The following is a 12,622-nucleotide window of genomic DNA, read 5'->3' as shown; positions in this document are numbered from 1 at the left end:
GGGGTCTAGTAATTAATATAGCATAAACGTACGTACCCATCCCCAGACATAAATCTTAATAAAAAAAACACTTCAACCATCCTAGATGGAACCCAGAAGAAGCATATTATAAAAGACTAACAATGATAACGGTTCAGTGGTTACCGAGACCTTAAAGGACAAATGAAAAAATGTTTAATCTTTAAATTAAGATTTGTATATAATAAAGATTAATTTTACAAAATTTTAACTTAATATTATCATGTTATTAGAGCGACTAGTGTATTATACCAATAATACATATTTTAAATTCTTTAACTAAACAAACTGGCCAAAAATTAATAAAAATTTATTCTAATAAAACATAATAATCACAGAATTTCATGCTAAAACTTAAAAATAAGAAATATCGGCTTTAGTTTTTTTTGTATAGCAGAAGTGTACACAACAAAAATCAATGTTTGGTTTGGCAGATTTTACTACAAAGACGACATTTTATAACCTCCATAATTTTCTTCATTTATTAACATCCCTCTTTCCCTTCATAGCTAAATTTTTCTTTCAAGAAAGTAAACTTTTGGATCCCGTAAGTTGGTGGGAAAATGATCCCGATATCAAACATCTCCAAAAACAGCAGTAAGTAAGTATTATTCCGGTTTTTTAGAGCACATTAATGATTTTTCAATACTTATATTTAAATAGCTACATCATATAAGTATTACCTTGTTCAAACAATGTTTACAACAAGATGTTGACTTTTCATTAATATCAGTTTTATTAAAATCCCTAGTTTTAGAGAAAGATACAATTTTCACACAAGAGCAATTTTAACAATCTAAAAAACAAACATTTTGAACTTTAAAATTTATTGTTTCTTATTATGGGATCATGTTGGCTTACACGACTTTATCTTTGTTTAAAATTTAAATAATTTAGATTATGTATTGTGATTAAAAAGAAACAAGAGTAATTTTGTTCATGACTTCTAGCTTCTAACGGGTGTGACATGTTCTTTGAATTTTTTCTCCTCTGAAATAAAAAAATATAAATTGAATGTTACAATTCTAAGCAAACCAACATCTATCCTAGTGACTCAAGAAGATTAAGAAAATCACAGAGATCTTAAGGAATAAGTCAATGGACGATTTATTGATAAAAATCCCCAATAATTAAATAAAATTACCCGACCTGTAGATTTCAATTATTGGTTGAATAGTTTGGACACCACTAGTCTGGAATCAAGATTTAATAAAATTACCCAAAAGTTTTGAGTCAGAAGAATAAGATAATGTGGTTAAAAAATTTACAGTCCAATCTTTCCCTCCCTGGAAAAAAAATATGACAAAGACATGTGATTTTAGTTTCGCAGTATGCGAAAAATTACAAAAATATTGAAATCCATCAACAAACAATAAAGAAAAAGATATGGTAAACACAGTATAATTTATTGGCCAATTTTAAAAATCTAAAATTGAATTCAAACAGCACCCTTCTTTTTAAACAGACACATTCTCCCGCTTTCTAGATGGACTTTAAATCATCTATTATCTCATTCTTGATGCTAAAAGATTATTCTAAAACCAGCCAAAAAATTGGACAAGTAAGCAAAATTTCATACAGAGACAAACATGCTCCTTATTACTTTGATTTAAAGACATCCTGTTAGGAATTTTTTATCCTGTAAACCTAAAGATTCTGATTCATTGAAAATTAAAAATGAGTCAAAAGACTGCAACAAACTTTAAAGAGAACATTGTTTAAGAACCATATAAATAACTTTTTTGTTTAAAGTTAAAGGTAAGCTTAATATTCAAAAGGATAAAATTGCTGCAAAGCTAAGTTCGAATTTACTTACCATAATCTTAGCCCCCCCATCTCCATTTATCAAAGAGTGGAATTAAGGTTCAGATATTTTATTTGCCAGGCTGCCAGGATAATATTGTGGGCGGCGCAGGTTGCCAAATCCAGGCGGGGGCGTGGAAGAGTTATCGCCCCATGTGTTAGGATTCCTTCCTCCCAATAGAGGACCATTTCTTTCTAAGCTAAAGGAGCCAAATGCGGATAGTAACTGATTTGAGCCAGCAGCAGTCAAATTTGGATATGGTTCACTTGTTAGCTGTTCTAGGTTGGCGGTCAGCCATGTGTTGGGTGACTCAGGGCGTGGACCACCAGCCCCATGGCCGATCAGATCACCGCGCAGGGCGCCAGATAGAAAATCACTGGGAACCTGTGGCTGGTCGCTGGCTCCAGGGTTGGCTAGCTGACCGCCGACAATGGCTGGATCCATGGCGGTCCAGTCTTGTCCGCCACCGTTGTTGCTCATTCCAAGTCCACCCCAACCTGAAAAAGTTGTTGAGGTTAAAAATGCCAACAAGAACAATGCAAAAAAAAACTACAAATTCAAACTGTTTCTTATAAAATTTAAAAGGAAGACAGGATTTTGTAGACATCTTGCAATCAAAGTAGCTACTACTTTTAGACACTTCTTGGACAGCTAAACATTTACATATTGCATTTGATGTTTTAATGCTCATGAATAAGATATAAATATTTGTTTTATTTGGGTTTATGCCTCTTTTAATTTAGAAGACTATATTAGTATATATGGATTGGATTGTCTCCCATTTTATTTAGCCAATAAAAAAAAGAGGATATTAAGGAAGGAGGAGATTTATAAGTCTAGGTTATATTTTTGTAGAATTACATAAAGATAAATGACTTGAATTTGTCCCTATCTATAATACAAAGTAGAATGATGTCTGGTTTTACATATGTTTGTATATCTGAAGCTTTAAATCTCGGGAACCGCTGAGTCGATTAGGCTCTACTATTCAGGGAATATACCAAATAGTTTTAAGCTATTTTCTTGGGAAGTGCACCCCTACACCCCCCTCCCCCCCAAAAAAAATGCAGGGGTGTATATTCTACATGGGATCCCCTGCTCAGGAGGGGGGAAAAAAATAAAAAATAAGTGGTTGGAGGGGAAAAAAAATGTAAAAATTAAGAAAACTGAAAACATTTTTTCCATTTCCCCCCCTCCTTGGTGAAAAAAACTAAAAAAAATGTGTGGTAGGAGGGATGAAATAAATAAAATATAGAGTTCTTAAATATTTTTCCATTTTCCCCCCTACTTGGTGAGAAAAAACTAGGGGGGGAAAGAAAATAAAAAATTTTGTAGCCGGGGAAAAAAAATAAATCTTGTGCAGAATATACACCCCTGAAAAAATGTTAAACTTAAATTCTTATTTCGTAGTTCATAATTTGCATAATTTAACCCAGGGGTGTATTCTGCAAAATTGACCCTGCTAAAGCGGGAATAAAAAAATGAAAAATATGATGTTTGGGGAAAAAAATAAAAAATTTAAGAGAAATATGTTTTTTTCCATTTATCTCCCCTCCTTTGTGAAAAAAAACTAAAATAATGTGTGGGAGGGGGGGATAATATAAATAAAATAAAAGAGATATGAATTTTTTCCCATTTCTTCCCTTTCCTTGCTTGAAAAAAAAAACCAGGAGGGAAAAAAAATGAAAAAGGGAGAAGTAGGTTGCGCTAAAAATCTGTAAAGGTTGTGAGTTTTAAGTTAAAAACAGTAGTAGAACGATAAAAATTTATGTTACCTTTAACAATTTTTTTTTGGTCTATAGTTCTTTTCAATAAGAAATACACATATTTAGTGAATATTATCGTTCTAACACTATTTTTAAGCCTTAAAACTCACACCTTTGCGGATTTTTAGCGCAACCTACTCCTCCCTTTTGCAGCAGGGGAAAACATTAAAAAATTAATGAATCTTGTGCAGAATATACACCCCTGATTTTACCAGAGACTAGAAGAAATTTTGTGATATCTCTTCAGTTTTAAAAAAAAGATTCTATATAGAGGGGGGGGGGGGGGGAATTTCACTTCTAAATCTATTAAGTAAAATATCATAAAAAAAACAATATACAAAATAAGACTTACTAGAAATATTAGGCTGTAATCTTTCTTGGGCAAAGAAGTTTGACTGTGAAGCCATCTGCTGTTGATGTAACTGTTGCTGCTGAAGCTGCTGGCTTGGCTGCTGCTGTTGTTGCTGTTGTAGTTGTTGAAGCTGTTGCTGCTGAATTTGTTGTTGAAGTTGTTGTTCTCTAGTGTGAAGACTGTTGTTCATACCAAAGCTGACATTTACATTCGGGAAGAGAGCTCTCAGCCCATCCTGCTTAAATAAAATATTAATCAACTATTATTAAAAGTTAAGAAGGATGACAACATCCATAAAAGCGAAGCTCCAAATTACAGTATGACAAACTAATATAAACAAATGTAAAGTGTCAGAAATTTATAAGTATATAAGTATAAAGTATTGGTATAAATGTGATGAAAAATTACGTAATTGCATGATACTATTTAAGACCATACATTTTTAGAACTCGATTATGGAGATGGTTCGCCTATAATATGGTACCCTGTTGTTTTAGACATCAATATTTAAAAATCAAAATGTTAGGCAAAAACCCCACCCTTCCCACCACTATTTTCATTTTATTTTTAAATACCAAGTAGGTACTTTGAGAGAAAGCACCGAATGATCTTTTTACATTAACCTATTTTAATGCCCCTGACTCACCTGCCAATCCTTGTTGCCAAACAGATCAGATGACACCTGCTGTTTACTTTCAAACAGTAGTTTACTGTGGTCCGCTGAATTGACCGCGGACAAGCTCTGCTGAAACAGGTGTTCCGTGTGATTCTGTGACAATCCGTATCCGCCTACACCGCCGGGCAGACCGAGCCTGCTGTTTAATCTGCTACCGCCACCACTGGAGTACAAAGAATTGACGCCGGCTGCGCTAGCGGCGCCGTGCGGCGGAAGAAGGTTACCACAGTTATCAGGGAGCAAGCCTGCAAAAGGACTGGGCTGGCCAGCAGGTGTGTGGAAGCCGGGTGGTGGTGCCGGGGCTCGAGGACGCGAGGCAGCTGCAAGAGCGGCTGCAGCAGATGCAGATAAGCTATTTTTACTCGGCTGCTGTTTCCAGTCACTGTGTGATGTTACTAGAGCCTAAAACATGGTTTAATTGATTGCTTTTCATTGGTTAATATGTTTTAGTTTATCTCCCTTCCCCATCTGTAAAGCAAAGCCCTAACGGCTAAGAGCAATGTCGCTACATGCATTCAAATCATAATAATAGGCAAAACTTTCATTAAAACATGTTACTTAAAAAAACATCTGTGTTAATCTAATTTTCTAATTTGTTGATATATACCTTTATATATATTTTTTATTCTATATATATTTTAATGCGTCAAATATAAAATTCAAAAGATAAGAAGCAAATACGCATTCATCATCTGTTACTTCTGAAGAAACAGATTTTCAATACAAAGATAATTTACATGAAAATAGTTTGTAGCATATACAAACAAATCCTATTATATGTATTATATAAAATATAAATGAGTAAGTTTTTTTAGTTTAAAGGTTTCAATAACTACTGAACTGATGAGCTTCATATTAGACTCGGGGTGGGTTCAGGCTATTTTTCTGCCCTCTTCTTACCCCCCTTTGAATGGGGGGATATTAATTTTTGTTTTGGGTTTACAGAGAAACAGACAAAATATTTTGAGGCAAACCAATGTAGTACCTTATTAATTTAGTTAGTAATTTTTACCTCCCCCTCCCCTGCGCAATTTTTGTCTTTTCAATTCTCTCTTTTCAACCAATTATGCAGCAAAATTTACATATTTGACTTTATTACAATGACGCACTTTGTACTAGGCAGGAGCGCTACCTTATAGCTTAGCTACCCTTCTAGCAAGTCATTATTTATACCTGTTTACTAATTGCCTCTGCAGCTTTATTTTCACTTTCTATAAGATCTGCCAAGCCCTTCTGTGTTTCATGGAATGGATCGAACCCTAAACACAATGTGTGTAATCCAGCAGTTTAGCTTAATATATCAAACGAGAAAAAAAATATTCTAAATTACTGAAAAAATAATTTAACACATAACTAATGATTCAATGAACCATACTACTCAATTCTTTGCCCATTCTTTGCATAACTCAACAGCTGCTTAATATAGAGTGCATTTCCAAATAACAAAATAACTAAAGTTAGACCACTGCATTTGTTTTGATTCAAATTAAAAACAATCGAGAAATGGTAGCTTCCGCCTTAATTTAACGAAAGATAGCGGGCTCGGGCGGCAGAGACGGTTATGTAACCTTTCAACATTGTAGTAAATTAAAGCGAAGCTCTATCATGAAAAGTCAGCTGATTTTTTGTTTAAAAAACTAATCAATAAAATATTGTTTACCTAAATCATCTTCTTCTGGAGAATTTTGATCATTTAATGTGTCATCTATCTCAAACCATCCTAAATTCAAGATAAAAGTACAATTACAAAAATCTTATAGTTTATAGTCATATGTAGTTTGTGGAATCATAGATTATTTTTAATTTATGCTATTATAAGAAAGGTTTCAACCTCCTAACTATTTTAGTGAAATAAAATGTGAATGGCGTTGATGTTTATATTTGTTTATTTTTATCCTTTAGCCCAGGTGGGCCAAGTTGATAGGATTACCATTGCTCATAAACAACGAAATTAGCGAAAATGATAATGTGTCTGCTTGCTGTTTTGGGAGGTGTCGGGTTTGAGCCTGGACCACGCCAAACCATACAAACTGCTTGGATAGGGGGAATGCCTTGGTCCGTAAACAGGTGCAACTCATTATCATGCACAGTTAAGACTTTCAGAAAAAGGTCGTGTTATCATAGGGTTAGTTGTCTGTTTTTGTTCTTATTCAACCTAATATCCTGTAGTGAGCGTTAGAGTATACAATCACATTACAAACAGATGAGGCCCTTGGGTTCTCTAGAGGAGACACCCACCCCTACGAGATAGGTAACTAGTTACCCATTTCTTATCTATAATACAAAGTAGCTTGATGTCTGTCCGTCCGTCTGAAGCTTAAGATCTCGGTAACCACTGAACCGATCGGATTCTACTCTTCAGGGTATATACCTATTGGTCCTGTGGTGGTTTTAAGCTATTTTCTTGGGGGGGGGGGACACCCCCAACCCCCCAAAAACAAAAAAACAAACCCCCATTTTTTTTTTGCTGAAGATTTCCTTGGTCCTTTATGTTTTGTAGAAGATTTCCTTGGTCCTTTAACAAATTTCGCCTTAATTTTTTTATCACATCTTGGGGCAAAGCCCCTAGAGGCTAGGGGCGAAGCCGCTAGACCTTATAATCAAGTAACAGGAAAGATGTATGTCTTTCTTTCTGTGTGTAGCGAAGGATCTTACTAATTGTCAAAGCAACATAATTCTCCTTTACAGGGTAGCTTCTCTTAGATCCTGGGAAGGTTTATAGCTAATTCTTATAATCCACATCCCCAAGAGACATTGCAAAAAAATAAAAAATATAACTATCCTCATCTAGCGGCAGAAAGGGAAAGGAAGGTTGCGGATAAAATCCGTAAAAGTTTGTGTTTTAAAGCTTAAAAATAGAAGTAGAACGATAAAATTCACTAAATATGTGTATTTCATATTGAAAAGAACTAGGTATAGACAAATTTAAAAAGAAAAAGTTAACATAAATTTTTATCGTTCTTCTACTGTTTTTAACTTGAAACACACAACCTTTACGGATTTTACCCGCAACCTACCTTTCCCTTTGTTTTTATAAACAGCTGATCTTAACATAGATTGAAAAAAAAGACATTTTACGTGCGCCTAGAGGCCACTAAAGGCGTAGCAACTAGTAAAAATATAATGGAGTCCTAATTAAATTCTAGAGAAACTCTTCTACAAAAACACATACCTTGAGACGTATGAATGGGTTGAGGTTGTGTGTGGGGAGGGGGTGGGGGAGGAGAACTTGGTAAGTTGTTATCACCAGGATCTATTTGTGGATTTGTTGCTAATATTTGTGGTTCTGGGTTGACTACCTCTTCTTCGCTTGGTTCACCACTAAGATATTATTTTATCAGTCATCTTAAGGGATGAAGCAATGAACGATAAATTAAATTAAAATATTATGAAATTGGCGTATGAGATAATTTTGGAAACCAAACCTTTAACTCAAAGGAACTTAACAGAAAAAAAAGAGTTACAGCACAAAAATTTGGCATGGTATTTGCTTTGATGATGCACAATGTGAAACTGTTAAGAAAAGGCAAAGGAACCGCCAAAAATCGCCGTTTCCCGTCGGACTTTTTTGCCTTTGCTCACCAAATTAGACAATTCTGAATCATGAGACAAACCATATAATTCTTTTAAAATATTACCTATCTTGTTCTTTATTATTTACTAGATTAGGTTGGGTATTGTTTGTGTGATTAGTAAGGTCTGGCCAGCTTGTATCACCCTGTTCACTCCGTTCTAACATATCTCCAGCTAAAAACAAAATAGCATTATTAATACCTAACTAGAGAATTTTTCAATTTAATCCTATCTTAAATAAGTTAATTGGATAACTTAGAAATATATATCATATCATCCCTGTCATAAAAGAATGTCTAATATATAAAACTGCTTTTACCTTCCTGGGACCAGCAAAAGTTCAAGTTAACCTAGAATTGCACTTATGCTCACTAAAGGCTAACGAAGCTATGGACTAATATAAAGCTAGGGGAGTAATTAAAAAAATTAGGCAACTGAATTTTTTTCACTGAGCTTTTAAAACACAAATTATCAATTAAAAAACGACCATAATTTTTAATCTTCTTGTAAATATGTTACCATAAAATATTATGTTGAAGCTAATATGACAAAAAGTTTAATTAGTATCTCAAATCAAAATATTTACCATTACTGACGGGGGGTGGAAGCTCCTCGACCTCCGGTGGTTGTATCGGGGGCGTCGTATTTTCCAGTCTACTCAACATGTCATCATGAAGCTGTTTCTCGTAATCTGTATGCTTTCCTTGTTGCATCTCCTCCTTAGTAAAACTAGCAGCCTCGTCACCTAAGAACATTTATTGTCAGTGCTGATCTCTGTTTTAACATGTGAAGGGATGAGACAAAAACATAGAACACAAAAACAAGGTTTCTTGATAAAAAAAAAATTAATTCAACGTAAATATTTTCAACGAATAGGAAACACTTGCTAACAAAGATAAAATGTTTACCTAACTCATGCAGATACATACAATCATTTTTCGGACAATTCTGATTCTTCATAAAATGTGAACAATATTTTGTTGTGCCCAGGGATGCTTTCAGGGTTCGGCCGTCGATGTATATATTGTTAACAGCTTGAATAGCGCGCAAAGCGTCCTCAGACTTAAAGTATGTAACATATGCACTCGCACTAGGGCCCTGAAATAGTTTGACTGCATGAGCAAGGATAGAAAAAGAATTAAGATGTAAACACCAATTCACAAAAGATTTTATTTATATGACAACTTACCTTCAATGGTTGGTCACTTCTCATAGTGTTTCAAAAAAATCTTTTGATACGAAGACTTTCTTCAAAAACTATAGAAAGTAGGCTCAACTTGTTATTTTAGCTTAAACTGTTACTTTAATCACAAGGATAATTTTGGCACACTGTAAGAAATGACCCCTTAAGTATAACAGGAACAATATCAAACCCAAAACCATTGGTTTAAAATAAAAGAAAATTTTTAATAAATTGATTAATAGTACAATATACCTAATTATAATTTTAACTTTCTTATCCTGATGACGCAACGAGAAATGCATTGCGTAATTTGAGTAATATATGCTTTGCTCAAGTTACATGATAATTACAGATTGAGATATATTCTTTCTTATCTGATAAATTCAGATATACATTCAAACACTATCATGAGAACATGACTTATAGAAATTTGAGTAGGTAACAAAGTTTTTAATTGAATGGAATGATAATCTGTAAATGGGAATTTTGTTTTTAACGTGGATATCTTTAAATTATTAAGATTAATAACAGGTTAATGTACATGGAGATTAATCAAAGTTATTAGACACACTGCAACGAGTTATCCTTGTTGTAAAGGTGTTTTTTTTCTAAATGAAATCGTAACAAACAAATGAATAATATTAACTACATACTGCAGTTGACTGCAATATAATTCTATAATCTACTTGTATGCATTGCATTAAGGGGTTTTGTTAGTTATGTTTTATTGGGATTAAAACTAGTATGTTAAACCGAAGCCTAATTCTTTAAATAATAAAGCAGATGGAATGGCGATATGGTCAGAGATACACTCCATGACATTATTTGACGAAAAAAACATTCAAATATAGTACCTAATAATCATAGTTTAATATTTGAAGGGGTTTCTCTTTAATATTCGAACACGGTTTTTGAAAGGGGGGGACTATGCAAATTATCTTAGCATCTAATTGAGATGAATTTAAGCAATTTTGGTTTTAATAAGTACAATAAACATATGGAAGACAGAGAAGGTTTGTGTTTGACACCTTGGTAAACAAGTTAAGAAACATTTTTTTTTATTTAACAAACTTTGTTTACAATTTAATTATTTTTTCATAAAACAGATAGAACAGATGATTTCCTGAAAATCATTCCATATTTTCAGAAACATAGTATATAACTAAACCAAGAGGACCTAAACCAATGTACTTAAGTGCTAAGCCACCGGATCTAATGCATATTTGCATTTAGAAAGGAATTATTGACAAGTGATTTTCTGATTCTATCTCCGATTATTTTAAAATATATCTCGATAACAAATAGAAATATGATTGATATTATTGAACAATTAGGTATAAAATTACGATATCGTTTAATTTGATATTTATTTTTTTTTCACTCAAAAATTCACACAAATTAGTATAATAAAATGTATAAGAACTAACCTGTACTTGTGAGCCCGCATACTGCGTGCTATGATTTATCACTACTTTCTGAATGCGGCCAAATTTTCCAAAATAATCTGCCTTTTTTAGAATTTCCGGCTCGGCCAGCCGGGGCGACAGACCGACCACAAACACAAGATTCTTTTGCACCACTCGCACATTCGCCAGGTGCTTGCGGTTTTCTGTAATCTTTAATTTCTTGGCCTGGTCCTTTTGCCGTTTCTCCGCCCGGATCTTGGCGATCTCCTCTGTGGTTAGAGGTTTAAAATCGGCGGGGTTTTCTGAATATGGCTGCCGACAGGCGGGACACAGCCCGTTGCCTTCTGTTCTTAATTTGTTCCAACAGAACCGGCATATCTAGAAAATTAGAAGTATTAAAGGAATATATAATATAACTTTGTAGCTTAGTAGCACTGCACGTACAACAAGAGGCAATACTGGAAAGTTTATATTGAGCTTACAGCAGTTAGTATCAGATTTTTTTGGTAAATGAGATTTTGTCAAGAACTTGTTACTCCCAAATTAAAGGCAGAAACGTTACACTCACGGAAATACCTTGATTATAGAATACTAAGCTATCAACATGGGTGCTACGTACCTGATATCCACAAGCACAAGGATAAAAGTTAATATCATCTAATTCGAATAATTCCATACATAGCGGACATTCAGGCGATTCATCGCCGCTAAAATTCAACACAGACATATTTAATATAAATAATTCTGAAAAGATTTGATTTTGAAAAACAGTTTTTTTTTCTTAATAGTAATGAAAAACTTTCATTTACCACTAAAATTAATTTGCGATGTTTGCTCACATTAGATTATATGTTATACAAGTTTCCAAAGTACAACAATTTACTTTTCATATCTTATTCTCTAAGATAAACGAAAGGGTATTTTAGAATTAAAAATAACAGCTTACAGCCTTATAAAATAACTTTCAGTTTTTACTAAGAAATTTTTTTAAAAAGAAAACGCTTTATCCTGCACTTTTATGATTATGAAAGCTTGTTGGTAGTGTATATGGAATATTTTTTTCTGTCCATCAAGAACTCATTATCCACTGAACCGATAAAAAAACATCTTGGGATGGGATAGGTTCAGGTTAAATTTACCAAATTTGTAGGTTGGTTTTAAGCTATTAAATCCCCCATAGAAACAACCTCAAGAAGAAAGATCGAGTTATTTTTAAAAATGAAAACACCATGAACATCATGGTGTAATTAGCCTCATTAAATGAAAAAAATCGAACCTAAAAAGTGCAGCTTAAACTTACACACATAAGATAAAATAGTTTCCGCTTACTTTGTACAATTTAGTAATAAATTATATCCTAACCACTTGAGTAAAAATCAATATTCTATAATATTAAAATAAAATGAAGAGAAATAATCTAAGAATCAAAAAAATAAATAGCGTTCTATCACATTTAAATATATACATATATATAAATATATATTACATATGAATCAATAAGTGCCCTTCTAACATTCACATATATAAAACAAGTAAAATTAAACAAAATATGCATAAAATCTTATCAAATATAATAATTGATATAATTAGTAATTAATTTAAATTAAAAATAACATAAATAATAAGTTAAGAAATGTATAATTTAAGTTTAATTTTATTTTAAAAGCTGAAGGGCAAAGTTGACACATCTCTAATTTTGCGCAATATGGCTGCCATACTCAGCTAAATAAGAGCAGACAACTTTTTATCAGTATGCTCATTTTTTACTTGAAAACAATTATTGACTGATTGATGAAGCTTTTTATTGCTTGATATTTAATTAAAAACTAAAAATACGAAGGTAC

At 33.1% G+C, this 12,622-nt stretch overlaps 1 protein-coding gene across 2 annotated transcripts; it reads right to left on the bottom strand.

Annotated features, from left to right (window-relative positions):
* Positions 1 to 828: 828 nt before the first annotated feature.
* On the bottom strand, positions 829 to 12,498 carry LOC145316876 (uncharacterized). 2 transcript variants are annotated; one of them, XM_080157664.1, is made up of 12 exons: positions 11,398 to 12,498; positions 10,800 to 11,156; positions 9,098 to 9,287; positions 8,776 to 8,934; positions 8,255 to 8,363; positions 7,789 to 7,937; positions 6,277 to 6,336; positions 5,790 to 5,875; positions 4,587 to 5,018; positions 3,941 to 4,178; positions 1,835 to 2,319; positions 829 to 1,008 (listed from the first exon to the last, which is right to left on the bottom strand). In XM_080157664.1, exons 1-11 carry the CDS (start codon positions 11,503 to 11,505, stop codon positions 1,877 to 1,879), a joined length of 2,331 nt encoding a protein of 776 aa, XP_080013790.1. In that variant the 5' UTR covers positions 11,506 to 12,498; the 3' UTR covers positions 829 to 1,008; positions 1,835 to 1,876. The 2 variants fall into 2 exon arrangements, with proteins under 2 accessions (XP_080013790.1, XP_080013791.1); XM_080157665.1 differs by having other exon boundaries at positions 3,941 to 4,175.
* Positions 12,499 to 12,622: the final 124 nt, after the last annotated feature.

This window comes from Acartia tonsa, chromosome 4 (assembly GCF_053477335.1).
Source record: "Acartia tonsa isolate MP-2025a chromosome 4, ASM5347733v1, whole genome shotgun sequence".
Taxonomy (NCBI): Eukaryota; Metazoa; Arthropoda; class Copepoda; order Calanoida; family Acartiidae; genus Acartia; species Acartia tonsa.
Note: the sequence above shows the minus strand (reverse complement) of the source record. Positions and strands in the feature narration are given on the sequence as shown.